General features: G+C 51.3%; 1 protein-coding gene across 6 annotated transcripts in view; it reads right to left on the reverse strand.

Moving 5' to 3' along the window:
* Positions 1-482: 482 nt before the first annotated feature.
* COL27A1 (collagen type XXVII alpha 1 chain) overlaps positions 483-27,306 on the reverse strand; it is a 143,851-nt gene continuing 117,027 nt past the window's right edge. For 3 of the 6 annotated variants that reach the window (XM_027105101.1, XM_027105102.1, XM_027105100.1), the window contains 20 exons: positions 24,329-24,385; positions 24,086-24,139; positions 23,468-23,521; positions 23,132-23,185; positions 22,269-22,322; positions 22,079-22,186; positions 21,221-21,328; positions 20,298-20,405; positions 16,584-16,637; positions 16,032-16,094; positions 15,590-15,643; positions 15,412-15,447; positions 15,273-15,290; positions 15,005-15,040; positions 14,718-14,744; positions 11,934-11,999; positions 10,885-11,053; positions 9,756-9,865; positions 3,284-3,502; positions 483-2,479 (listed from right to left, as the gene is read on the reverse strand). In XM_027105101.1, the coding sequence (XP_026960902.1) occupies positions 2,333-2,479; positions 3,284-3,502; positions 9,756-9,865; positions 10,885-11,053; positions 11,934-11,999; positions 14,718-14,744; positions 15,005-15,040; positions 15,273-15,290; positions 15,412-15,447; positions 15,590-15,643; positions 16,032-16,094; positions 16,584-16,637; positions 20,298-20,405; positions 21,221-21,328; positions 22,079-22,186; positions 22,269-22,322; positions 23,132-23,185; positions 23,468-23,521; positions 24,086-24,139; positions 24,329-24,385 (1,596 nt within the window). In that variant the 3' untranslated portion in view covers positions 483-2,332. Of the gene's footprint in view, positions 2,480-3,283; positions 3,503-7,068; positions 9,135-9,755; positions 9,866-10,884; positions 11,054-11,933; positions 12,000-14,717; positions 14,745-15,004; positions 15,041-15,272; positions 15,291-15,411; positions 15,448-15,589; positions 15,644-16,031; positions 16,095-16,583; positions 16,638-20,294; positions 20,406-21,220; positions 21,329-22,078; positions 22,187-22,268; positions 22,323-23,131; positions 23,256-23,467; positions 23,522-24,085; positions 24,140-24,328; positions 24,386-27,306 lie in introns of those variants that run through there. The other 3 variants (XM_027105104.1, XR_003432530.1, XM_027105105.1) reach the window with 3 other exon arrangements.

Raw genomic sequence — 27,306 nt, forward strand, 5'->3', positions numbered from 1 at the left:
AATCAAGTTAAGATGAGGTCATTAGGGTGGGCCCTCATCCAATAGGACTGGTGTCCTTAAAAATAGATGGGATTAGAGACACACAGGGGGAGCGTCATGTGACTACAGTGGCCGAGACTGAGGTGCTGCCCTGCTAGCCAGGGACCGCCTGGCGCCTCAGGACAGGGTAAGGAACCTCTCCTAGAGGCCTCGGTGGGATCGTGGCCCTGCCAACATTTGGATTTCTGGTCTACAGCACACTTCCAGCCTCCGGAACTGCAAGAGAAGGCCCTTCTGATGTCTTAAGCGGCCAATGGGACCCTACAGGACCCACTCTCTCACTTTTAGGCCCCCCCCCCACAAGGCGCTGTATCTCTCCCTCCCCCCTCCTTCGGGGGGAGAAGCATAAACAGGGCATCCTCTAAGCCTCTTCCCCTGACCCCCTCAGCCCTGCCAGAAACTTCCCTCCGGCCTTTTCAAAGAAGCACACGGCCACAGATGTGTCATTCCATTGCCTCAGTTTTAAATATTTATTTAAAATCCAGAAGGGAAAAGGAGAAACGGAACCCACTTGGGTTTTAACACATTGACACGTGGACAGAGACATGAACAAGGACAGCAGAGAAACCCAAGAACAAGACAGACGCCAGGACAGAGGCCAGGTGGAGACTGGCGGCTGGGGAGACCGAGCACTGAGATGAGGCCCGAGCTGCTACAAAAACACACTTCCAGGGAGCGTGGAGGCGGGCGGGGTGGGGGAGGGAGACAGGAAGTGGGGGGGGAGGGGAGGGTGGGCCAGAGTGAGGTATTAAATAATGAAAATCGAATCCAATTCCTAAAGAGACACTTTAGAAAAAAAAAAAAGACACAAATAGACGTTCACATAAAATTTCCCCTTCTACAAAAATAATTCCATAGTTAAAATGACTGCAAAATCCAGCCTGGACGCTGACTGGTTCGCTGAGGCAGGACAGTTCAGATTGCCCTGAAGAGCCCTGCCACGCTGAACCCGGAGATTCCCGTAATAAGCCTTTCTCCTCAGCCCACATTTATACTTGGAGCTAATGGCGCTGGGTTTCTGCAGAACTGAACGACGATGAAAAAGCAAGAGTGACGACTGTATCTTGGAAGGACAAGCTCCAGGAAGGGAGGACCTTAGGGGATGGTCTGTGGCTTCATCATGAGATGGGTCCATATTTACATGCCACCTCCAAGGCCAGCCCTGACCCAGTGCCGTTCTCCTAATTGGTTTCTTCAAGGTCAAATCTGCAAGGTCAGGACTCTCCAGTCTAGATCATACCCTCCAAGACAAGCCTAACTTCCTTCCAGGACCAAGGAAGGCCAAACTAAAATCCTTCATCCTCAGGCCTCCCCCTGCCTTAAGAGGACAAGCATTTCAAAGTCCATAAGTTAAAAGGTAAATCTTTTCTACTTCTGTTTCTGGTTGTTTTTTCTTTTTGTTTTTATGCTTTGCTTTTTGTTTTTTTTTCCTTTTACCTTCTTCCCCCCGCCCTCCTTAACAGATTATGCAATGAGCACAAGGGTGATGCTAGGAAAATTTTAAGAATTCCCCAAACTTTGTCATTTGGAGGAGAGAGAAAAACGTGGATGATACCCCACATCCAAATGTTTCTTCAAAGTCTGTGGCAAAACTGGTAGCACCTTCAGAATCTTAAATAGGTTTTTTTTTTTCCTTAAAAAAATCACATACACTACGAGAAAATTGTGAGCACCAGCGATTTCACAGTGGGAGGTAGCAGACGTGGGCACCCCCAGCCCCGAGGATCTCACCTCTCCCTCTCGGCATCCATCCCTTCCCACCCCCTGGCTGCTCTCTCTCACCTTCTCACCTCTTTCCCAGGTGAAAAAAAAAATAGTAACGCACCTTCTTTGCGTTTGTTTAAATAAAATATATATACTTCTTTCTTTCCTTTTCTCCTTTTTTCATGTCTCCTCTCTAATATTGCACATCAAAGCTCCCTGGCAGGGGCCAGCTGACGAGATGTCCCCTTCCCTCAAGCTGGCTGGAACGTGGGGCTCTTTGGGAAGGAAGCTGAGCAGGGAAGGGGGTGGCCGCAGAGCTGGGAGACAGGCCGCGGGGCTCAGGCGGGTTGCGGACCCGGCTTGCTCTGTCTGGCTCTTTGGTTGGTCTTTGGGGCTGAGCTGGGATGAGTCGTTCCCAAGGATACCCCGTGCCCTGCTACCCCTCAGCCTCTTCTACTGGGCAGACAACAGCTGGGGTCTGCTCAAGGATCCTTGGGCAGGTGAGCTGCCTCTCCTAGGGGCCCACCTGCCCCTAGGTACCCTCCTCTTCCCTCCCCCTCGAGGCCGAGAGGAGTCAGGAGGTCAGAGGTCAGAGGAAGCACGCAGGTCCAACTTCGAGGCGGTACTGCTTCCCTGATGAGGCAGGAGGGAGGTTGTCCACGCTGACAATGGGCAGCTGCTGGGGGTCCTGGGTCCGGAAGGTGAAGAGTGTCTGATGCCAGCGGCCATCCTGGACCTGCGGGTAGAGGGAAACGGGGACATGTACATCCATCATAGTTCTCATCATATATCAAGTGCGTTTCTCCCTCATCTTTCTTCACAATTTTTAATGTCCACGTGGCATTTCACTTTTTCAGTGACCTGTATGTGTCCATTTAGATTGCTTCCGCCATTTTGATTCTTAAAAGAAAAGCGGTCACGAGTATCACTGTAGCTAAACTTTTGTGCCCATTCTTAATTATTTCCCTAGAACAAATTCTAGAAGTAAGATTTGCGGGATCAAAGGATAGGTACATTTGTAAGGCTTTGGATATATATTGGAAATATACATGTAGCTGCTGTTCCCAAAGCCTCTACCCATTTAGTTTTAATTTTTCCAAATAGCTTTGTGTGAGAGTGTTGGTTTCCCCTCAGCATTACTGGTTTTGTCTAATTTTGTGAAACTGGTTTTTTGGATGACTTTCTGTCTCCCTCTTCCCCTACAACCCACCCTGTTTTAGGCCTTTGAAGACAACCAGAATGTTAAGGGAAGAAATTAGCCTGGCAGGGCAGGGGCAGAGAGAAGAGTACAGATACATCCTTCTATAAGCAGCCTTGTAAGTAAGCAGAGCATCTACCGGCTGGTAGAATTTTTACCAGCCCAGACCTTCCCTCAGAAGTTTCCCGGGGAGAAACGTGAATAAAAGCAATTTTATAAAACTCAAAGGTAAACATTATATGTATCATACTAATATACTATAGTGTAAAATTGTTACTATAGAAGAACACGTTTTTCTACCTGTCTATGCATGAGGGGCCTGTAAGGGGCCCCAAGACTTACCTTGCAGTCATCCATTGACACTTCCGGCCTGAACTGACCCCCGGCTTCAAAGATCTGCCCGTTCCAGGCCCGGAAGCGCACAGCCTGCTTAGCTGGGGTCTGCCTGGTGCCCTCCTGCCACACGGTCATGTTAAGGCAGTGGATGGTGATTTGCTGTGTCACCTCAGAGCTTAGCAGGTGCAGGAAATTCATCTGGACCCGGCTAATGGCAAACTCCACCTGTGGAGGAGATACGGCCGTGAGGCAGGGTCGGGCTGGGCTGCCCACAGCTCTCAGAATTCCTTACCTTCCTCTGGAAGGTCCAGGGATAAGCCCTTTCCTGGTAAACAATTCCCAGCCATGCTCCCAGAGCTGTACTCACTCTCAAGACAGAAAAACTGAGGTCTGTGTGAGCCAGTCCCACGGCCAAGGAGTAACAAGGAAGGGAAAGAACTGAGGTCTGCCTGATTCCAGCCAGAAATGCGAGGGTCCTGATGCACCGTATGGGAGGGGTCTCTGGAGCTGAGCTGGGATACCGAGGCTCATAGAGGAAGAGGATCTTGCCCAAGAGTGAGAGGCTCTTAGGGGGCAGTGGAAATGAGAAGTGCTTTCCCCACGTTTCTAAGTCCCAAGCTGCAGGCGGGGTAGGGTGAGGCAGCTGGAAAGGGCAGACCTGACAACAAACAACAGGACAGGGTTTCGGGCTTAAGTGGCTGTACGGTAAGTCCTGACAGTTGGGTTTTCTCTTTTTTTCTGGTGCAAGTGCCTGACTTAAGCTTTGATTGCTGAGGCATCCATTCAAAGAGGCATCCACTTCAAAGACAGACTATCTCAAATAAATACCTTGCCAGCCACAGGACTAGATAAAGAGTCAGGCCACCTCCAGGCACTGAGGTGCCTTTGTTTTAAAGCTCTGGATTGATTTCAATAACTGACCGTTTGGGCTACTTGTTTTTTCTCTCCCCATGCTTTAAATTCTGGCCCTTATATTTTAAATTCACCACTAAAGAATGAGCCTGCAAAACCCTAACACCCCCCCACCCCAATAAAAGCAGAACCCCAGGCCCACGCACGCTCTCTCTCTCTCTCTCTCTCTCTCCATGACCCTGTAGTGTGGCCCCAGGTGCAATTTCCAGGTGCTGTAAATAATAAAACTTTATTTATAGGCTGAGACCAGCACACAACGATTGGTGTAGTTGGCAGGACTGCACGACCGCCCTTGCAATCAATGGATGGGAGGCCCTTTACCTGCAACTTGCTTACTAACCACCTAACTCAGGTGGGTATCATCATCTGCAGAAGGAGCACTGCTTGCTGGGGGTCTGTCTCACTGCTAAGTGCTTTTGCATATTGCTATGGTATCCAATCCAAAAAGTCACGGCTGCCATGATAATCCCCCCAGAGCAGTGTGATCAAGGCCATAGGCTCTGACTAGCCACTGAGACCACTCATTATAAAGGCCTTAATTGACTATTAATGTGATTAATTAAGGGTCCTCCATGACTCAAGGGGAGAGTTAAGGAAAGTGAACTGGAGCACCAGGCTAAGTCACTGCCCAAGGAAAGGCTCTCGGCTGAAGGCAAGAGGGAAATATTCCTGTAGGTGAGGATAGGAGACCTCCACCTAGGACCACTGAGTTGGCGGTTGTGCCTGGACCACATATCGTAATCCAGAAGAGTGAAATAGCCTTGCAACTGGAAACCAGTGGACCTCCAGAAGGAAGACACAAGAGATCTATGGTTTCTGTGTCAAAATGTCACTCATTACTGTCATTCTTCATCCCTGACCCAATGGGATAATATGGGTCCCATCCCTGGTGTGATGTTCCTAAAAAAATTAATGGGCAGTGACCACCTAGAGGGGTGGGATAGGGAGGGTGGGAGGGTGACACACGAGGGAGGAGATATGGGGATATATGTATATGTATAGCTGATTCGCTTTGCTATACAGCAGAAACTAACACACCATTGTAAAGCAATTATACTCCAAAAAAGATGTTAAAAAAAATTATCGGGCAAACATAAATGGCCTAAAAATCTGATGCCAGCACCTCCTAAGAACCCTGAGGAGGTGCACCAGCTCCTTGATAAACGCAAAACCCCACGGAAGCATCCTGGGGATATACCAACATGCCTAGGCTCTGGTATGACACTAGAGGCCTAAGGGCTTTTCCCAAAGACCCTGTGCGTATCATGCTCGTTTAAGCAGACCTCAGTCCCAGAGAGGTCTCTTGGAACACCCTGGGAAGGAAAGCAGCGAGCTATGAGGACGGTTCACAGTGATGCCATCCAAAATTTTCCAGTAACAACACGTCAGTTTAAGATAACAGGAGAAAATCGGGAAGTAGAAACTGAGATAAAAAACTATACTTGAACTGAAATTCAAATTTTTCTTAAATATTTTATGTAGCAGGAAGGAGAGAGGGGAACTAATTGGCTATTTTGGTATTTTTGTTTGTTTGTGTGTTACAGGCTCTCAATCGTTACTCAAGGCTGCCAAAATTCAACGACTGGTCAATACCTCCAAAGACCCTAAAATCCATAGTTTTCTTAAAGATCCATCCGGGCTATATGCTTGTTTCCTCAGCCCCCTCGGCTTTCGCCTCAGCAGAACTAAGAAACACACCTTATAAGGCGTCCCTGCTGCCAAGGGAAAAGTTGACGGGGTCATCCAGGCATCTAGGATGAGGAAGAGGGATCAGGGAAGGCAAAGGCCCCTAGAGCCACTGGTATCCTACCAGGGCCCTTACTCTTTTTGGATGTTTACTCCTGGCATGGTTGCATCCTTCCATCACAGTGATCACTGCTAAGGCTCACAGTGAATGGAAAACATTAAGATGAGGCCCATCTCCTGCTGCGCAAAATTGGCACGGTCCAGTGGGTTTACCATTTCCATGGTCGTGGCGATCTAAATGACCCCTCTTCATTTTCAACTCTGAAGAGGCCCCATTTGACCCAAAGAATTATTATTATTATTTTTTTGTTACCATGACTGCCAAGATGCTAGTCCTGTTGATGGGCAGAGAATTATTTTTAGAGCACACTCCCCTAATTATAGGGTGGTACTACAACGTTTTATTGGAACTGCCAAAACCATACAAAAGGCACTAAAACTCCTGGAAAAAAATTTACATTTTTTTCTCTGTCCCGTGAAGATTAAATCTTTGAAATGGAAACACCCCAGGAGGTAACTAAAACTCTACCCACAATTGCCTGAGGCTGAAGAAAAAAAATGAGGGGGAAGAGGCCTCTTAAAATACAAACTGCTATAAAAGCTCTCTTACTCAAAAGCTAGTCCACAGCATCCTTAATATTACTTGTCAAGAACAAATACACATCTTAAAAGTCATCTCCACAAATACTAGTAAAAAGCATTAGCCACTGGAGCAGGTAACTCTGTTCTGCCTGTCAGACACAATTTGGAGTCAAACGTTATTTACAGACTAGTAAGTTTTATATTGTTGTACCTGATTCATGGCTAAAATTTTGGAGTGGAAGCTATAGCATCTCAGTGTCTCTGTGTGTTTATGTAAGTCTCTGGATGTATATGTGACTTTTTTCTTTCTCTCTACCTCTGAATGGTATTGCCAAAATTAATTTGTAAAAGAGCTCCGTTTAACCGGCTTAAAAATAAGTACTTATGGGTTTCCCTGGTGGCGCAGTGGTTGAGAGTCTGCCTGCCGATGCAGTGGACACGGGTTCGTGCCCCGGTCCGGGAAGATCCCACATGCCGTGGAGCGGCTGGGCCCGTGAGCCATGGCCGCTGGGCCTGCGCGTCCGGAGCCTGCGCTCCGCAACAGGAGAGGCCACAACAGTGCGAGGCCCGCGTACCGAAAAAAAAAAAAAAAAAGCACTTATGAATTAGGTATTCCTAAAACTCAGAAATATAGAAACTAATCCAAATGTTTTTCAAGTTCACATGATCTGGGATAATCTTTGGTAAATAAAAGCCAATCTAAGTTTGTTTTAATTAAAATAGGTATGTCTTTATAGTTATCAGCATTAAATATACTGCAGATAAATAACTTTATGGGGTTTACTAGTCAAATAAATCCATGTTATCTCTATTACAAAAGAAAATTAGCTTGGGATGATGGCTGACTTTGTCTACTGTCTAATGAAGATTTTGGAGGTAGTTTAAGCATATTGTCAGGAGAGAGAAAAAGAATTTTACCTTGTGCGGTCAAGTTGGCTAAAATTGGACTGTTACTATAAGAGTTTTTTTTTTAAATAAGGCTTTAATATCAATAATGTGCTTATGTAATTTTCTTCATCTGCTATAAGGACAAAGTTTTCTTGGAGCACTGGTCTGCTCCTGTTAAGAGATTATGAAAAGTTTTTCTTTACCTTTTAAGTAATCTGGCTAGAAAGAAAAGATTTTGTGTTTTATCAAAATAATTTCCTGTGCTTCATGTTGCCTTAATGAGGTCTTTAGTTACCTAGAAGACACAGTCTTCTCAATATCAAAAGAGCTAAGTTTTCTCACAACGATGTAACCATCTGTATTTGCTTTTAAAATCTTTTGTCACTTTGGCTAAGTAGATAATTAAGTACTTGTTCATAATGAACTGTGATTCTATTTAGTTAAGTGTCCAAAACCTTTGATATTTTTGACAGACTTCCCAAAATCAAGTTCTAAATGAAGACTTTTTGACTTGGAAGTAACTGGGGTTTTCCAGAGGATCGTTGGAACATCTCAAAAGAGCCATCTCTTTCCTTATAAAAAGAGAAACATTAAACTAATTAGGCTTATTTGATATATTAAATCACATGGGAAACATTGTCAAATAAGAAATACACCTTCTCTTTATGGATATCCTTGAATGGGTATATGTTATTAATATGGTGTTCCAGAAATAATATGAAATTCCTAAAAGTCTGATATGTTATGTTATCCATCTATAACCCCAGCTATCATCTTAAAATGTTGTGTGTCACAGAAATAACCAAATTTCCTTGTCAACTGCATCATAATGAACTCCCATCAGATCTTTAACCATAGGCATTTTAAAATGTCATTCTTTTGTCAGTCTTTTATCATTTATAATTATTGTTTTCCTCTTTTATCATTTATAATTATTGTTTTGTTCCTTTGCAAAAGTGCTTCATCTTCAAGGAGATTCATGGAAAGGACTCTGACAAGTACAGGTTTCTGATAACTTTTAAATCATACCATTGAATGGGTAAGAATTTATAGAACTCTAAGGAAAAACTGGATTCATGAAACTAACAAAAGATCAAGATCGAGGATCAATTACATAGGACTGAACGAACTGATGGGGATGATTATAACTTTTTATGCTTTTTTGGAAACACTGGCAGTTCTTTTAATCTCTGTTTCCACATTTAAGGAAAACTTTTCTCTTAAGCTAGCAATGCATTTCAGCCATTTGGTGAAGTACACCTTTGTGAACAAAGATGAAACAATTGCTGTTTCTCCCGCCTGATCCTTCTAGAATTCAGAAGCTCTTGGTGAGTATTCTCATGGCAGTATAATTATTTGCATAAGTTCAATGAGAATCTATTCTCCTTGTAACAGGACACAATTGGAAATACTTGGTTATCACCAAGGCTATGAATGGAATGTCATATTTGAGAGAGACATAAAGAGACTCAGATATGACCAGATCACTTAAGGAACTAAGGTTGACTTTATGGAGCCAATAAAGCCCCTTAGAAAAATCAGTCTGTTACCTTGATTACAGGGTTCCCAGCAGCCTTACCAGGTGAGTAAGGAAGGTCACTTCCTGGCAGGTACAGGAATCTCAGGATATTTTGAGGACTTTAAGAAGAGAGGAATTCACCCAAGTCTATAAGTATTCCAGGCAAAGTCTGATGGTAAGTTCTTGGCTCCGCTTCCTGGCCTGGAGAGGCTTTTAAAAGTTCAATCTGAGACTCGTTATGAAAGGTTCCAGCAAAGCAGCAAGGAGCCTATGCTGTCAATCACTCTTCCTGCTGCACTTATGTAAATAATCAAATTTATTGAAACTAGACTTAATTTGCACACAAATTAGTTTTTCTATGGTTGTCGTTAATAGAAATGGGGGTGACGGTACAGAGAAAATTCTCAGCCCGGAGACTGGCACGTGGTAAGTGGGCACCAAACATGAGTCACATATTTGCGTATACAACCCCGGAACACATATCCCAGCTGAGCATCGCACTGATTTATTTTGTGCTGATGGTCACGGCTGTCCAAGCCAGGCCAGCTTGGCTAACTCCGCCATTTTAGATATTAGGCAGAACGTTCTATTTGAAGAAAGAACCATTGGCATCACATAACTCAGAAGGGTTTGGAAACCATGGATTTTGAACAATTCATCCCCAGTGTACAGATGAGGAACTGGGATTCAGAAAGAGGAGATGACTTTCTCAAGGCCATGTAGCAAGATAGTCAAGGCTCAGTCCCAAACCTGGGTGGGCTGTGGTCCAGGGCAGGGGGCAGGGGCGTGTAGAGAGGGCCATCCAGTGGGGACTGGGGAGCAGATGGGTACCTTGGAGGCTGTGATGGGCTTGAGACACGTCTGTCCACCATGTGTGAAGTTGCAGGAGACTTCGATGGTGTCGGACGAGCAGCCAAGGTTTGGATCCACCCAGTAGGTACCTGCAGGCAGCATGGGACGGGGGTGGCATATATATGTGGGGAGGAACCCGGGGCTTGGTTCTGCAGGTGGACCCCACACCCTGGGACCCGCTGAGCCCCAGCTGGACATGAAGTCGGGGAGGGTGAGCAGAAAAGGGATTCTATGAGCCGCAGAGATGGAAGGAAACCCTCTGGGCAGAGGCCCCGGAGGGGCCACGTGGTGGAGCCCTTGCCTATGCCGCTCTTGGGTAGCGTCCATTTTACAGAGGGGACAACTGAGGCTGAGAGAGGCTGAGTCACTCGCCCAAGGGATTTAGGGATCGTTTAATTGAATGGTTTCGCCGCCAAGGCTAGGGATCCTCCTAGAGCTTGGTGGGAGTCAGGGCTTCTACCCCATCAACCAGGCACTTCTGCCGGCACTTGGTTTCCCCTTTGGGTTTCCGAGGGAGCCAAAGGCCCCAGAGCTGAAAGAGTAGGACAGCCGGCCACTCGTCCACCTTCTTGCTCAGCGGAGAGAAGGGTGGCTTGCCCAGCTCACAGAGCTGGTCAGAGGCAGGGCTGACCTTCAAACTCCGGTCTCTCTGCCTCTAAAACTGTGGTCCTTCCACAGCACCACATCAGCTCACGGAGAGAGAAGAGACCTGGATGAGGTGCGGACAGAAAGGGGGAATCCTGGCTCTGCAGGGCAGCTATGATGGGGTCCCCTCCCGGCCCTGGGGGCTTTTTCTACCACAGCTCTTGTCCCATTGCACGGAAATGGGACAGCTTGCGGATCTGTGGGCTCCGGAAGGGTGGGGCCACTCCTCTGTGTTTCCCACTATATCCCCACACCCCAGGAAGCACAAGCACTTGGCACATCGTGGGGCTCCGTGACTGTCTGTTGAGTGAATAAATGACTGCCTCCCCAAGGACAGAAACTTGGCCCAGTGGAGTGGAGGCTCTAATGCACCACCCCCCCGGCTCCTCCCGGAAGCCCCTGCCCTGCCCCGCCCACCCCTGCGGCAGGAAGCCCTCGCCTGAGACCGCGCCGGCGCTCGTACCATCCACCATCTTCTGCTCACAGTCCATGAGGTCCCGGCAGACCCGGGCGGGGTTCTCTTTGGTGCCCAGGGGCGTCTTAATGCTCTGGATGAGGCTGCTGAGGTAGTGTAAGGTTTTAAAGATCTCCCCTCCCTGGTCCAGCACCAGCCGGTCCGGATGGCTGTAACCCTGTCGTGGGGAGAGAGGGTGGCCATCGGCCTCTTGAGGTCCTGGCCTGGCCGGAGGTCCGAGCCTCCACAGCCCCAGGTTCTTGCTACTGAGGAGACATCTGAGTTCCCAGCAGGGGGCACACTTGGGTCTCCCTCCACTGAACAAATAAAGAGACTGGGGACCAGGGACAGGTGGGGGCAGATCTGCCAGGAGGGCCTGGAGGCTTGAGAGGAGTAGAGGGTCAGCCTGGTTCCTGTGCAGAACAGCAAGGTCCCCGTGAGCGAGGAGTCAAGGGAGCGGTCCCAAATCCCTCGGGAAGGGGTTGGTGAAGGACTTTCCACTGACCCCCAGAATGGAAGGAAGATAACGGGCCTTTCCATCTGTCTTCCCCCTGGGTCATGAGCCCTGAGAGAGTCACCTCGGCATCACCTCTCCCCAGCATGCTGCTCAGGGCACAAATGGAAATGTCTGAAGGTCTGAGCTGGGAGATAGTGAGCTCCCCATCGCGGGAAGGAGGCAAAGAAGCAAAGGGCACTCCTGACAGGGCTTGACTAGAGGACACCTGAGGCCCTGCTCAGCCTCATATCCTGGGGCTGACTTGATCACCGGCCAGGGTCTTAGCAGAGCCTGTGGACTGACAACAAACTTCCTGCTCCTGGCGGGCTGTGGGACTGAACCATGGAAGCTGCTGTGGGCTCTGGACCCAGCTGAGCATCTCTTCCTGACTCAGGAGGAAAGGGCTCTGGAGGAAAGAGAAAGGGCTCAGGCCTGTTTCTGGCCCCTGCTCTGGCCATGAATCACTCAGTGCAGGCCACGTGGAGGGCACTGACCACACATGGGCCATCACTTCCGTTTCCCCCAGGAAGGGACCCCATGTGGGCAAGGCCCCTGGTGGTACCTTTGCTCTCAGTGCTCCACTAGCGTCCATCCACGTCTGGAAAGCTGCCCCAAGGTCATCTTGTTGCTGTGCGGGGAGAAGACAGGGTGTACCTCCTGGTCTCCACACACCCACCAAGTGGGTGCTCCAGGGTCTGAGCGAGAGCCCTCCCACCCCTGCTTCCCCGGTGGGATCGTGGCCAACAGCATGCCTTTGGTGCAACTCTGTCCTTCTTCCCCTTGCAAACAGGCCCTTCTGCTCCCTTCCTCCAGGCACTTCCATAGTGCTCCAACACCCTCAGGATTAAGTCCAAACTCCTCAGCATGGCTCTAAGACCTGGACTGAGTGCTGTGGTCTCTGGCCCCGCCTCTCTTCTCTCTCCCACATGTGCTCCGTGCACCAGACACACTATTGTACTTCTAAGTTCCTAAGTACCATGCTCTGTCTAGCCACTGGGCCTTTGCACATGCTGCTCCCGTTGCCTCTTCCCTCCCTCCACCATTCCATTTACTATCCCAGTGGTACTCATCCAGGGGAGATGCTGCCCCCAGTGGACGTTGGGCAATATCTCGAGACTTCGGGGGCTGTCACAGCTGGAGGAGGGGATGCTACTGGCGTGTAGTGGGTGGAGGATGTTGCTGAACATCCTACCACGCACAGGACAATCACTCACAGCAAAGAATCATCTGGTTCCGAATGTCAACAGCGCTGCAGCTGAGAAACCCTGCCCTACGCTCATCCTATAGACGCCAGCTGCCATGGGAACTCTTTCCTGACGTTTCTGCCCCCAGGCTGGGTGTGGACCCCTTCCTCTACAGTCCCCGTGTCTCCCCTTTGGCTTGCACTGTAATTGTTTCACGTACACTTGTAGCTCCATCCCTGGCACTGGGCTTGCCAGAAACATAGCCATGGTCTTGCCATGAAAATAGTGAGGGGGAGAATCTGACAGTGAGTAAAGCGCAGGATTGGGGTCTGGGGCGAGGACTCTGGAGGTACTTCTCCAGCTCAAATCCCAGCCTTGCTACTTACTAACTGCACAATCTGGGCAAGTTGCTTAACCTCTCTTTGCCTCAGTTGTCTCATCCTGATAATGGGCATGACAATAAAACTCTCTCAGAACTGTTGAGAGGAATAAATGAGTTAATACGTGAAAAGTACTTCTAATGCTGTCTGGCATGTAACAAGCACTGAATATATTAGTTATTATTCGAAAAAACTCAAAACCCTCTCATTTCCCATTTTTTCAGAGGGAGAAGGTTTTTCTTACATCTCTTCACTTCCCCCTAGCTGGCTTCCTTACTGAATGAAGAAGGAAAAGTGTAGAGGGAGAGGCCAGGGCTGTCATTCCATTTCTATGGGCGAGGCAGAGGGATGGGCAGCGAGCAGCAGAGAGGGGAGAAGAACAGGGGCTCTGAGCAGCTCATGGCCCGAGGGCTCCTCCCCCATTCAGCCCTTCCCCTTGGCCGCTCCCCGGACGCTGTCAGGGCCTGCTTCTAACAGTCAATCATCACCGTGGTGAAATGGAGACGGAATTGTCAGAGGGCTTGGGAGGGGGCCATGCTTTCATACAGGCCAGGGTACCCACCAGGGAGGAACACAGGGGCCCCCCCTGCAACCTTGCCCGCCGGCCCTCTTTGGATTCAGAATCTGAGCTGGAAGGACTCTGCGATATTATGATTTATAATAAGAAATATATATTTGGTCTCCAATCCCGTTCCTGGCACAGAGCTCCTAAAAGCCCTGGAATCTCCTGGAATAGGGTCTCTTTTGCTATATTAATGAGGTGACTTTTGGACTGCTCAGTAAGTAACCTAAGGATGGGGGCTTGTGGTTGGTGGAACCAACCGTGTGATCAGAGGGTTGGAACTTGCAGTTACGGCCCACAGTCTCCAGGGAGGGGAGAGGGGGCTGGAGGTCGAGTCAATCACCAGTGGCCAATGATTTAATCAATCATGTCTGTGTAATGAAGCCTGCATAAAATCCCAAAAGGACTGGGTTCAGTGGGCTTTCAGGTTGGTGAACACACGGAGATTCGGGGAGAACAGGGGAGCTCGTGCCCCTTCCCCGTGCCTTGCCCTATGCACATCTTCCATCTGGCTGCTCCTCAGTGACAGCCTTTTATAATAAACCAACAATCTAATACGTAAAGTGTTTCCATGAGTTCTGTGAGCCGCTCTAGCAAATTAACGGAACCCCAGGAGGGCATGGTGGGAACCTCTGGTTTACAGCCAGTTGGCCAGAGGCACAGGTGACACCTGGATTTGCCACTGGCAATCTGAAGGGGGGCGGCGAGGGGGGGATGGTGAGGGACATGGGGATTGGGGGATGGGGGGGCCAGCAGCAATCTTGTAGGACTGAGCCCTCAACCTGTGGAATCTGACGCTAACTCCAAGTAGTGTCAGGATTGAGTTGAATTGTAGGACACCCAGCTGGTGTGTCCCCAACATTGCTTGTTGGTGCGGGGAACCCCCCTTCCCAACACACCCAGGTTGGAATCGGTACCAGAACCTTAAAGAGTTGTCAACGGATCTGTACAGTGTACCGACGGGACCCCGGAGCCAGCGGTGGGAGGTCTTCCTGGGTTCATAATCAGGGGTGCATTCTGACTAAAAGCTGGGTATCCTGCCTCTCAGGCCGGGGCTCCTTCTGCTGCTTCAGGGTCCAGGATCCAGTATGGAGCGGCAAAAGGACGTGGGCAGTTTAGGGCCACCTTGGCCAGAGAGGGGTCCACTGCCGCCACCTGCCCCCGACACCACCCCCCAGGCCTTACCCCACGCAGGCAACAGAGAATGTTCTCCAACTTACAAAGTGAATAGGGCTCCCTGGAGGACCCTGCAAAAGAAGAGGCTGGGTCTGTATCTGACGGGGACCTGGTGCTGCAGTCCCCGGGGCTGTCGGGGCGTGAGAGAACCCACCACGCTGGTCTCTGCCTGGCCCTACCAGGACTGTGCCACACTGTCCCGGAGGCCTGGCCTGGCCTGTGAAGTCAGGGCCAGTCCTGCGAAGGCTGCCAGCACAGCCTTGGGTTTCACTCAAAGGAATCCCACCTGCTGCCCTGCAGTTCAAGGGGTACCGGGCACACAGCTACCTACCGGTGGGCCGGGCTGCCCTCTGGGACCGGGAGGACCCTGGAGGAAGAGGAGAACAATGAGGCCCTGGTCAAAGGCCTCTCATCCCCCCACCCAGCCCGGGCCTCCTCCAGCAGACCTGAGACCCGGGCACGATGGTGGCCCAGGTGCAGATTGAGGCCCACAGGGAAAAACGTGCCCAAGGACACGCCTGGTCATGGGCAGGGGAAACCAGAGGGCCCGTCCCTCCCACTCCCCTGTCCCCCCAGCCCTCATACCGCAGCCCACTCACCCTCGGACCTTGCAATCCCTAGAGGGGGGACAGAAGCAGGGAGAAAGAGTCAGAGGACCAGGCTGAGCCATGCCCGCCCCCTGCCCCAGCCCAACCCTGCCATACCCCCTGCCATAGTGTCCCCAGCCCATCCACTCACCAAGTCCCCTCGCCTGCCTTTGTCACCCTTCGGACCCTGCAATAAACCATGGCCCAGTGAGAGGGGGCTCAGAGGGGAAGCCCCACGTCCCAGATGGGGAAACTGAGGCTCAGACTGGCCCTGGGTCACAGAGACAGTCTCGCCCCAGCGGTGTTCCTGGCCAGCCCCCTGCACATACCTGGCGTCCTGAAGGTCCCAGGAATCCTAGGGGCCCAATGATGCCTTCCTTCCCCTAAAGGAGAGAGAAAGGCTTGTGTGTCCTTGTCCCAGAGCCTGGGGAATACAGTCACAGGGACAGGAGGGTAGAGGGCAGCCTGAGTGTTCCAAGGGGATGGAAGGGAGACGTCCTCAAGGGGGCCAGGCCATGCGTCTCCTGAGCCCGTCCTATGTGCCTTGTGGGGGGGGCCACCAGTGGACGGGGGGAGCAGTGAAAGGGGAAAGGATGGCAGCCCAGCTGGCAGGAACGGCATGAGCAAAGGTATGGAAACAGGAGTGAAGATTGTGGGCAGAGGGGCTCGATGCCGAAGGAACAGGAGGAGTGGCGGCCCCCCGGCTGATGGCTGGCCAGCCTTGGGCCTCGGATAACTGTCCCTGCTGGGATAGACAGGGAGACGACTCACCATCAAGCCAGGAGGCCCCCGAGGGCCCTGGATGCCTTTGAAGCCAATGTCTCCTGGGGGGCCCTGCAGAAGGCAGAGGAAGGGCTGCTGTGTCTGGGCGGCCACTGGGCGAGGGCTCCAGCGCTCTGCCACCCGAGGTCTGGCCAACCTTTGCCCTCCTTGTCAAGAGACGCCTCACCCGAGAGGCTCCAGGAAGAGTAACAAATGTGCCAGAGAGCTGGCTCGGTGCTAAATGGTGTGGGTCTCTGGTCTTAATTGTAACAACCCTTTCCTGTTATTATACCCATTTTATAGATGAGAAAACTGAGGCTTGGAGAGACCGAGTAACTTGCTTGAGGCACAGAGCAGTTGAATTGTGGAGCTGGGTTTAGAACCCAGGTCTGCTGGAATGTGAGTGCTGGGAGACACAGGTGTTCAGGCTAGACCCCGGCTGTGTTGCAGCCCACGCTGCTAATGCTCAAGAAATATTTGTTGAGTGAATAAATGAATAAATGAACAAGCAGGTGGATGGATGGGGCCCCAAGAGGAACAGTGTAGAATGGGAATCTGTACCTTGGGTCCGAAGAGGCCAGCCATTCCTGGGAATCCCATCTCACCAGAGTCACCCTGTGGGGAGAACAGGATGAGAAGGGTGCCTGGGCAGTCATGCAGGACCCCTGGGCCTGCCTTCTTGCAGGGATATCAGCCACTCCACCTCGAAGCGATCAGATGAGTGTGAATGGCTCACAGAGCAGACGCCAGGTCAGCCTGGACTCCAGCGGGGCAGGAGCCCGTGCCCTCTGTCAAATGGGAAAGTGGAGGCCAGCTCAGGCCTTCCACAGGGGATGCTCTAGAACACTCAGGATCTCCTGTCCCAGGTCTTCAAGGAAGACAGTGGAAGGACCTGTAGACTTCCCAACCCATCCCAAAGGCTCTACTGAGGAATGGGCCCCTCAAAGTAACCCCTAAAAACCGAGGGCCTGCTATGTGTCAGGCACTCTGCATGCACCACCATGCATGTGTGTTCCCACATCAGCCTGGGGAGACACAATGTGCCTATTCACAGACCAGGAAATAAAGACTCAGAGAGGGCAGGAACCTGCTCAAAGTCACACAGATGTTGTGGAGTGTGCTAGATTCAGATAAGGTTATAATTCCGGAGGCCTGCGTTACATGGTTCGTTGTTGCTTAACTTTTTTTTTTTTTTAATTTATTTTTGACTGTGTTGGGTCTTCGTTGCTGTGTGCGGGCTTTCTCTAGTTGTAGCGAGCGGGGGCTACTCTTCGTTGCGGCGCGCGGGCTTCTCACTGCAGTGGCTTCCCTCGTTGTGGAGCAAGGGCTCTAGGCATGTGGCTTCATGGAGCGCGGGCTCAGTAGTTGTGGCTCACGGGCTCTAGAGCACAGGTTCAGTAGTTGTGGCACACGGGTTTTGTTGCTCCATGGCATGTGGGATCTTCCCAGACCAGGGGATCGAACTCGTGTCCCCTGCATTGGCAGGCAGATTCTCAACCAATGCACCACCAGGGAAGCCCATATTGCTTAACCTTTTTTTTTCCCGTGGTACGTGGGCCTCTCACTGCTGTGGCCTCTCCTGTTGCGGAGCACAGGCTCCGGACGTGCAGGCTCAGCGGCCATGGCTCACGGGCCCAGCCACTCTGCGGCATGTGGGATCTTCCCAGACCGGGGCACGAACCCGTGTCCCCTGCATCGGCAGGCGGACTCTCAACCACTGCGCCACCAGGGAAGCCCTGTTGCTTAACTTTTAAAGAAACTGCTCAACTGTTTTCCAAAGTGGTTGTACAATTTTACATTCCTATTAGCAGAGTACAGACTTCCCATTGCTCCACATCCTTGCCAAGGATCAGTATGATCAGTCTTTAAAAATTTTCTCCATTCAAATTCAAAGGTGTGCAGTAGCATCTCATTGTGGTTATAATGAGCATTTGCCTAATGATTCATGATATTGATCTTTTCATGTGCTTATTTGCCATCTGTATAGCTTCTTTGAAGTGTCTACTCAAACCTTTGGTCTAATTTTTAAAATTGGGCTGCTTATTTTCTTACTATTGAGTTTTGAGAGTTCTTTATATATTCTGGCTATAAATCCTTTACGAGACATATGCTTTGCACTTTCTCCTAGTATGTGTTTTATCTTTTCATTCTCTTGACAGTGTCCTTTTGAGAAGCAAAAGTTTTAAATTTCATTATGTCCAATTTATCAGATTTTCTTTTATGCATCATGCTTTTGGTGTCATTTCTAAGAAATCTTTTTATAACCCAAGGTCTCAAAGATTTTCTTGTACACTTTCTTGTAGAAGTTTTAGCCCTTTTGGTTTTATTTTTAGGTGTATGATCCATGTTGAGTTAACTTTTGTACACAGTATGAAGTATCCAATTGTTCTGGAGCCATTGCTGGAAAACACTATTCCGTATCCACTGAATTACTTTTGCACCTATGTCAAAGATCAGTTGTCTGTATATGAATGAATACATTTCTGGACTCTTTTTTCTGTTCCTTTGATCCGTTAGTATATTTATGGCAATACCATACCTTCTTGATTCCTGTAGCTTTGTAAGTCTTGAAATCAACTACTGTTAGTCCTTCAACTTTGTTCTTCTTTTTCCAAGTTGTTTTGGTTATTCTAGGTCTTTTGCATTTCCAAATGAATTTTAGAATTAGCTTGTTATTTTCTACAAGAAAAACCTGATGGGATTTTGATTGGGATTGTGTTGAATCTATAGACCAACATGAGGAAAATTGACATCTTAACAATATTGAGTTTTTTGACCAATAAACACAGCAAATACCTCCACTTATTTAGATCTTCCTCAATTTATCTCAACAATGCTTTATAGTTTTTCAGTGTACATGTCTTATACACCTATTGTCATGTGTATCTCTAAGGATTTCATATTTTTATGCTATTGTAAATAGTATTGCTCTTTAGGTTTCCAATTCTGATTGCTTCTTGCTAGCACATACAAGTCATTTGAGTATATTGAGCTGGTGTCCTGCTATCTTGCTAAAACTCCCTTATTCTCGTAGCTTTATTGTAGATTCTATTGGGTTTTCTACGTAGACAACCATTTTGTCTACAGATGAAAAGTTTCATGTCTTCCTTTTTGATATGGATGTCTTTTATTTATTTTTCTTGCCTTACTGCATTGGCTAGAACTGCCAATACAATGTTGAATAGAAGTAGTGAGAACAGATAACTTTGACTTGTTTCTGCCCTTTGGGAGAAAGAATTCAGTCATTCACTATTTTTTTTTTTTTTCTGTTGGGTCGGGTCTTAGTTGTGGCCGGCAGGCTCCTTAGTTGCAGCTTGCTGGCTCCTTAGTTGAGGTACGCTGGCTCCTTAGTTGTAGCATGTGAACTCTTAGCTGCGGTACGCATGTGGGATCTAGTTCCCTGACCAGGGATCAAACCCGGGCCCCCTGCGTTGGGAGTGTGGAGTCTTATCCACTACACCACCAGGGAAGTCCCAGTCATTCACTATTTAGTATGATGTTAAATATAGATTTTTCATGGATGCCTTTTTTCAAGTTGAGAGAGTTCCTTGGTCTACCAAGTTGAGAAATTTTATCAGAAATGGAGTTGGATTTTATCAATTACTTTTCTTGCACCTACTGAGATGATTAACTGGGTTTTCTTTTTTCACTTGCTAATATGCTGAATTACATTGATTTACTTTCAAATGTTATACCATCCTTGCATTCCTGGGATAAACCTCACTTGATCTTGATGTACAATCCTTTTAATGTATTCTTAGATTCATTCTTCTAAAATTGTATTGATGATTTTTGTATCTATAGTTATGAGGTATGTTGGTCTGTAGTTTTCTTTTCTTGTAATGTCCTCATCTGGCATTGACATCAAAGTAATGCTAACCTCATAGAATGTGTTGGGAAATATTCCTCCTCTTCAATTTTCTGGAAGAGTTTATGCAGAATTGGTATTTTTTCCTTCCATAAACAATGACTAGAATTTACCAGTGAAGTCATCTGAGCCTTTGTGGGAAGTTTTTAAACTACAGATGCAATTTCTCTAATAGATACAAGGCTGTTGAAGGCTATTTAGAGTTCCGGTTGGAATCACCTCTCCTCATTCTGAAGGGACCGCTCATATCTCATTTCTCAGCTTTTTTCCACCCCCAAGCCTGCACGCAGGGGAGGCAGAATGGTATCTGTGCCCACAGAGGGTATTGGTCTGCCCTCGTCACAGAGCAGGAAGGTGGCTTCTGGGTCTGTGTGTGTGAACACGTGTGTTCCCTGGGGCTCACTCACCGGCTGGCCTTTGGATCCAGGCTCCCCCTGGTTCCCAGGAAGCCCCGTTCCGCCTTCCGTCCCTCGTTTGCCAGGGGGACCCAGCTGCCCGGGTAACCCACTTTCACCCTTAAAGAAATACACCAAGATGACCAATCAAAGGGAGAAAATGGCTCGAGGAGAGGGGAGGCGCTGAACAACCATTCCACAGGGTCAGTTAACATCTCCGGGTGCTGGGGCAACAGGGTGGTGGAGGGGTGCTCAAAACTTCATCCTCCTTAAGGGGAAAGTCTCTTTTCTTACTCTGGCATTCAAGGGCCACTTTCCGTCCACTCTCCCACACGCCTCTCCTCTTCATTGTTTCTTCCCAACAGACCATGCAGTCCCCACCTCCACACTTCCATTCACACTGGCCCTCCTTGCTCATTTAAATCCTCCACGGGCCAAGGCCATCTCTCCCTCTGCCAGCTGTCTTTATGGAGGGTTCCAACCTCTCTCCAACTAAACCTCAAGCTCAGAGAGGGCGAGAGCCCCGTTTGATTAATTCGTTTCAATCTTCCCTTCAGTGTCTAGCCCTGGGCTCAGACTGACTCCTGGCTGCCTCCGCCACCACTCAAGGAAACTTTCTAAAAAGATGCCTTGGAGGGTCTCAGAGCCAGCAACATGCACTGTTCCACAAAGGCCCACAAGAGGGCGCCCATGGACAACTCAACAAATAGTTGACAGTGTCAAGGGCCTGGTAGGGGGCAGTATTACAGCTCCCTGGATAAACTATCCTTTAAGTCAAGTTTAAGCTTGGGGAGGGACCCCTGAGAAAGAGGACTCCATTTTCACACAGGCCCTGGGACATGGGCGCTCACATCAGCACTGCAGTCGGTGTCATTATAGTTAGTACCAAGGCAGAAAGGGTGGAGGGCGGGTAAGGGGATTAACAAGTGTCTGACCTTGAATCCTGGGGGCCCCTGTGCTCCAGGCAAGCCAGCCACACCTGGATTTCCTCTCTTCCCAGCAGGGCCCATGGGGCCAGGGTCCCCATCGTCTCCCTGCTCCCCCTGTGAAGAAAGAGGGCAGAGGAGGATTTTTCATGTTTCAGGAAATAGGCAGCCAAGGAGGCAGGATGACTCAAAACCTGGGTGAAGGGCTTCCCTGGTGGCACAGTGGTTAAGAATCTGCCTGCCAGTGCAGGGGACATGGGTTCGAGCCCTGGTCCGGGAAGATCCCACATGCCGCGGAGCAACTAAGCCCATGTGCCACAACTACTGAGCCCGTGCGCCTAGAGCCCGTGCTCCACAACAAGAGAAGCCACCGCAATGAGAAGCCCGCACACTGCAACCAAGAGTAGACCCCGCTCTCCGCAACTAGAGAAAGCCCGCGTGCAACAACGAAGACCCAACGTAGCCAAAGAGAAAACAAAGCAAAACGAAACAAAACAAAAACCTGGGTGAAGCTGGAGGTTAAACTGAGGGATGGAGGTCATACTGCCTGTGTGTGAGGATGGCTGGACCAGCGGGACAAATGGGTGGGGAAGGGAAGGGTCTTAAAAACCGGAAGCTCTGTTTGCTGGACAGGGCATGACCCTCTGGGTACTGGCATGGAGGAGAGACAGTGAGATGGGCCATAGTCCCAGGTCCCAGGTCCCAAGGGATGAGGCCATTGCCCATGCAGGAGGCTTCTGGATATGCTGGTTCTGCCCATCCAAGTTTCCAAACGCGCTCCTCCCGGCCCATGGCCTACGGCACCCCGCCACGCACACACCTCATCTCAAATGGAGACACTGTCTCTTAACCCCAAGTCCTGCTCACCTGCTGTCCTGCTTGACCGTCCCGGCCAGGAAGCCCATCTGGTCCAGCGACACCCTCGGGGCCCTGTCTCCCCACCACGCCCCGAGGCCCCGGCAGCCCCTGCAGGCCCTGGCGGTAAATAAGAAGCTGGTGAGGGCTTCTGGGGAGGGCAGGGAGGTGGGTGGGAGAGGAGAAGCTGGGAGTCACTCACCTGGATCCCCCTCCGTCCTGGTCCCCCAGCCTTGCCTTGCTTTCCCTTTGGTCCCTGAAAAATCAAGGAGCACATGATGAGGGCTTCCTGGAGGAGGTGCAGAACACTAGGCGCTCTGGAAGGGGGCCCTTCTGTGGCCGGGCCCTGCCCCTCCACTTCTTGGGCCTTGGCATCTGAATCTGCAGATGGGCCCAAGCAGCCTGACTCAGAAGCCCAAGGTCGAGGCTGTCACTAACCCTGGGTCCTGGGCCCTCACTGGCAACCCTGCTGCAGAGGCTCCGGACCCTGGCAACTTCCTGGTGGGAGCGAAGCCCACGGCTGGCTGGTCTATTTAATCCCCATGGGTTTGGCTCTCCCTGAGGGGTGGGGGGTGGCTCTGCGGGTGGAGGGGTGCACCCCTGGGGGGAAGTTGAGGGCATTAAGGCAGCCTTGGCCCAGCCTCAGTGGAGGCGGATGCAGGAGCCCCGGGTGCAAGGCAGGAAACTCCTCTCCACCGCCTCTGAACTCTTCCACGGGCATCACCAGCCCCGTGTCTTCCTCCACACCCCCTCGCTTCACTTCTCCCAGTTTTCTCTTTCCACAGTGTGGCATGGTGGAAAGAGAGGCCAGCGTTGGATCTTGACAGCCCTGGGTTCAAATACCGCTGGCTGACCTGACAGGTGGTCTCCCTCCGGGAGGCTCTATAAATGGGGCTGGTCATCCCCCCTCCCTCAGGCTGTCTGAAGGGATCTTGGCCAGGCCACACCCTGCAGGGCCCCTCCCTGTGGTTCCCTCTCTTTCTGAGCACCCCCAGCCCTCCCTCCCGTGTGCTGTGTGCCTGGGCCAGTCTCTTTCCCTTCCCTGTGGACGGCAGGGCCTCTTACCTCGTCCCCTTTCGATCCTTTGGGGCCCGGCCGTCCCCGGGGTCCCGGATGCCCCTGCAAACCAAGGTGAGATGACGCAAGGCAGCCCCAGGATTCTCTCCTGGGGAGGGTGGCCAGTCTCCGCCTGGAGGGGGGAGGTGTGGGGAGGGGTTTGGGGGTGCAGGCTCTGGGGGTGCCCCCGGGGTCAGGGCAGGAGAAACCAGAATGGGCTGCCCCAGGCGCTCCTGCAGGGAGGGTCCCTTTAAGCTTTAAGAGGCCCAGTTCTTTAATCACCCCGCTGCTCCTCTACCGCCCCCCTCAGGGCGGGAGGGGGATGGGACAGGCTGCACCACTCACGGGTTGGCCCTGCTGGCCTGGATTTCCACGGAGGCCTTGTACACCCTCCTGTCCCTGGAAGTCAAGGAGAGACAGATGAGGGGGCTCATTCTGGGGGGGGGAGGAGGACCCCAGAAAGCCCTTGTTCTTCCTAGCCATGTGTCATTGTCCCCCTGAGTCTCAGCACCCTCATCTGCAAAATGGGTGAAATAATGACCCTGCCAGGGAGGATGAGGGTGGGGCGGTGAAGAGCCGAGGGGGCTGGCAGGTGGGCGGAGCTTGCGAGGGGGGTTCTGGTGCTCATTCAGTGGCTTGTTCACACTGCTTCTGTTGGGAGAGCTGTTCTCGGCCACAGATGGGGACACTGAGGTTCTTGGAGGGGAGAGGTCTCCCTCCCCCGCCCATCCTCTCCCTCCCTCAGGAAAGATCTCGGACCCTTCCCCTCTCAGCATGAACTACGCCCTGAGCCCTTGCGGGGAGGGGGAGGGTTGTGCTTAAAGCCTGGGCACTAATGGTGGAAGGACAGGCCTGTTTCCTGGCAAAGGCTGTTCTAATTCTAGGTTGCAGGAAACAGAGGCCAAGGAAGGCCCTCTTATAACACTCCCGATGCTGCCAGCAGGTAGGAGCTCCGACACTTACCGGGTATCCAGAGTCCCCTGGCTCCCCGCGGTCTCCTCGATCACCCACAGGGCCCTAAACGACAAGGACAACAATGAAAAACGGGCCACTGGGTGCAGGGGATGCCACACCTGGGCCTCCTAGGCCACAACCTCGTGAAGCTCGCAGCAGCCTCACCCCTGCTCAGTTTCCCCGCCCCCTCCCAGGTCGGGGCTCCACCCTGGCATTGGTCCACGGGAGGGACAGTGGGGATGGGGGTCTTACCCGATCTCCAGGTGGCCCGGGGTGCCCCTCGGCCGTGCCATCCTCACCCTGCTCCCCCTGTGGACACAAAACAGCTTTAGCACAAACCTCCTGCTCCTGGTGAATTCTGGGAATTCCAGACACTCTGCACTGAGGCCAAAAGGGCCTTCATCAGAGACGAGGTCCAGCCGACTTAGGGTTACAGACAGAAAGACTGAGGCCAGAGAGGGAAGGGGAAGATGTGGGGTCAAAGGCAGACCTGGGCATGGAACCAGGAATGCAGAACACAGAACAGGGCTCTTTACCCTCCCCGCTGCTGGACACCGCCAGGCCGATGCCCCTGTCAGACGGGGTAGCTAAGCAGAGACCTTGGTCACACCCAGCTTTGCAGGGGACCAGCTGCCTAGACCTTCAACAGGTCCGTTCCCATCTCAGAGCTTTCTCAGCTGCGGAATCAGGGTGAGGAGGGGCGAAGGGGACAATGGCAATACCCATGCGGAGTGGAGTGGAATTCCATGAAATGACGCAGAAGTCCCTGCATGGTCCTCAGCAGTGACAATAATTCCAACAGCTGGCAGGCATGGCACTGCCACGGCCGCACACAGGCACTCACTGAATCCTCCCAACAACGCTACAAAGTAAGTGATATCATTCTCCCCATTTTACAGATGAGGACACTGAGGCACAAAGAGATGGTGTGAGCTGCTCAGTCATTCAGCCCCCAGTGACACAGTTCCCTTTCTCTGACCCTTGCTGGGAGAAAGTGGGCCGAGAACCAGCTTCAGGACAAACGTCCAACCCTTGATGGGAGCCCCAGAGAAGGCCCTGGGCTGCCCCGGACGGCACTCAGCAGTCGGCTAACTTGCAGGTCTTGTTCATATGACAGTTTCCTATCTGCAAAACGGGATTGTCATGCCTCGCAGCACTGCTCCGAGGACCCAGTGAGCAAAGGCGTGCTGCTGCACACAGAGTAGGGGCTCAGTAGAAATTGCTGTTGTTGATAATAATAACAGCAGGGAGGCTGTGTGGCATGGAGGTGGTCAGGAAGACCGCCGGAGGAGCAGAGTTTAGAGCCGAGGTCCTTGGGCCGCGGCAGGCCACGCCGGGCCCTGGGCTACCCACAGGACAGGTGGCTGGACACCATCTGTCAGCTACAAGGAAGGTGTAAGCAGGACAGCAAGTGGCAGAACCTCAGGGCTCAGAACGTTCCAGCCCCAGACAATTAGTGTCACCTCCCATGGGGGTGCATTCTGGGCAGGGGGCTCAAGCCAGGGCACCTCCGAGCCCCCTCGCTGTTGGCAGGGATTGAAGGGGAGGCCTGAGAGGCAGGGGAGAGGAGAGCCATCCCTGGGACTGGAGCCTGTCCCAGGCCCGAATCAGTCCAGAGGGCTGGTGGCTGTACGCCTTGGCCCAGGGCCTCTGTGGCTCTTGTGGGCAGAGATCAAAGGCATGAGGGACTTGGCCCGAGGCCTAGAACCAGTCGTACCCGGGAAGGGGGGGTGGGTGGCCCAAGGAGTGGGGATTCCCTTTCCTCCCTGACCACTCTCTATGGCTCTTTGTCCCGGGGCTCCATCCCACGGTGGAGGGAGATAGCTGGGCTGGGGGGTGTCGGGGAAGGGGGCAGTGTTTACCTAGTGTGTTCCATGTGCCAGGTACTTCATGAAGTATGTTTCATACATGGTTTCATGAACTCCATATAGCACCTCTATGCTGCTGTGACCACTGGTCCCATTTTACAGATGGAGAAAATGAGGCCCAGGGAAGGAAGGGTCTTAACCAAGGCCACACAAGACTCAAGGGGATGTCTAGGCCAAAAGCCAGCTCTACAGATCTCCCCCCTCCCCCACATGTGGCTGAAGTTTGGGGATGCATTTTTTAGCACCTGAAAGCTGGCGGGGTCCCCCCATTCCCCATCTTTCTCCTTGTTCTCAGAGTCTTATCCCATTTCCCCAGTCCCTCTGGCCGCCACCTTTGGAGACAGACACATGCCCCACAGGGAAATTCCAAGTTGAACAATATATTGGCTCATCTAAGTGTCTGTTTCTGGCTGGAAAAGCAAGGCCTGGCATCGGACAGAGTCTGGATCTGGTCCTGCCACACCTCCCACTGATCCTGAGCTAGTCCTGAAGCGTCGTGGAGACTCAGTTTCCCCACCTGTCAAGCGGGACCCTTACACTTCTGTGCCAGGGTCATGGTAATGATTATGGAGAAATCCTGGCTGGAGAGCTTTGCTTCGGGGGTCTTCCCCAGGAACCTGCTCTCTCCCCACCCCCCACACCTGCCGCCAAGCTCCATCCAGCTGTGGTTATTCAGTCCTGTGAGTATTTTTACTTTTGAGCTCTTTAGGGCATCATTCCACAGCCCCTAGCTCAGGGCCGAGAACATACTAAATAAATCATTATAAATCCATAAATACCTGTTGGTTAGCAGATGAATGATGCTCTCACTCATAATAATACTTATGTCAGAAAGTGCATCTGGCTGACATGTATGTGATGTCCTCCTTAGCCTCGTGTTCCCGAGGTACCCATCCACTTAACAGATGAGGCAACCAAGGCTCGGGGAACGCTGGGGCCCTGCCCAAGGCCCAGAATCAGGGCAGATCTGGGGTTAGTGTCCAGTTCTCAGCAGCCACAAGAACTGCTTCTGGGGATGCAGACGACCCAGAGTGCAGGCACCCTCTTGTTTCAGGCTCCCTGTTAATCCCTCCTACACCAGCCCCGGCAGACCGTGAGGGCCAAGGAGGGACTCGGGGTTCTGAGAGACACTTTCTGCAGCTTCCTGTGGGATGTGTCAGAGCCTGTGGCCAACTCTGATTGCAGATCTGTTCTCCAAGCAGGAGGAAGGGGCCAGCTGGACGGCAAACCAGGCCAGGGTGATTCACCCAACAGCGAGATGTAGTTAGTGGGGAGCTGACTCAGCAAAAGAAAGGCGGGTTGGTGAGCAGGGGGGTGAAGAGACAGCAGTGGGGCGCCTGCTAGGAGCCCGTTCCAGCTGAC

Source organism: Aethalodelphis obliquidens, unplaced genomic scaffold, assembly GCF_003676395.1.
Source record: "Aethalodelphis obliquidens isolate GAN/ISIS:26980383/991018 unplaced genomic scaffold, ASM367639v1 scaffold7, whole genome shotgun sequence".
Lineage (NCBI taxonomy): Eukaryota > Metazoa > Chordata > Mammalia > Artiodactyla > Delphinidae > Aethalodelphis > Aethalodelphis obliquidens.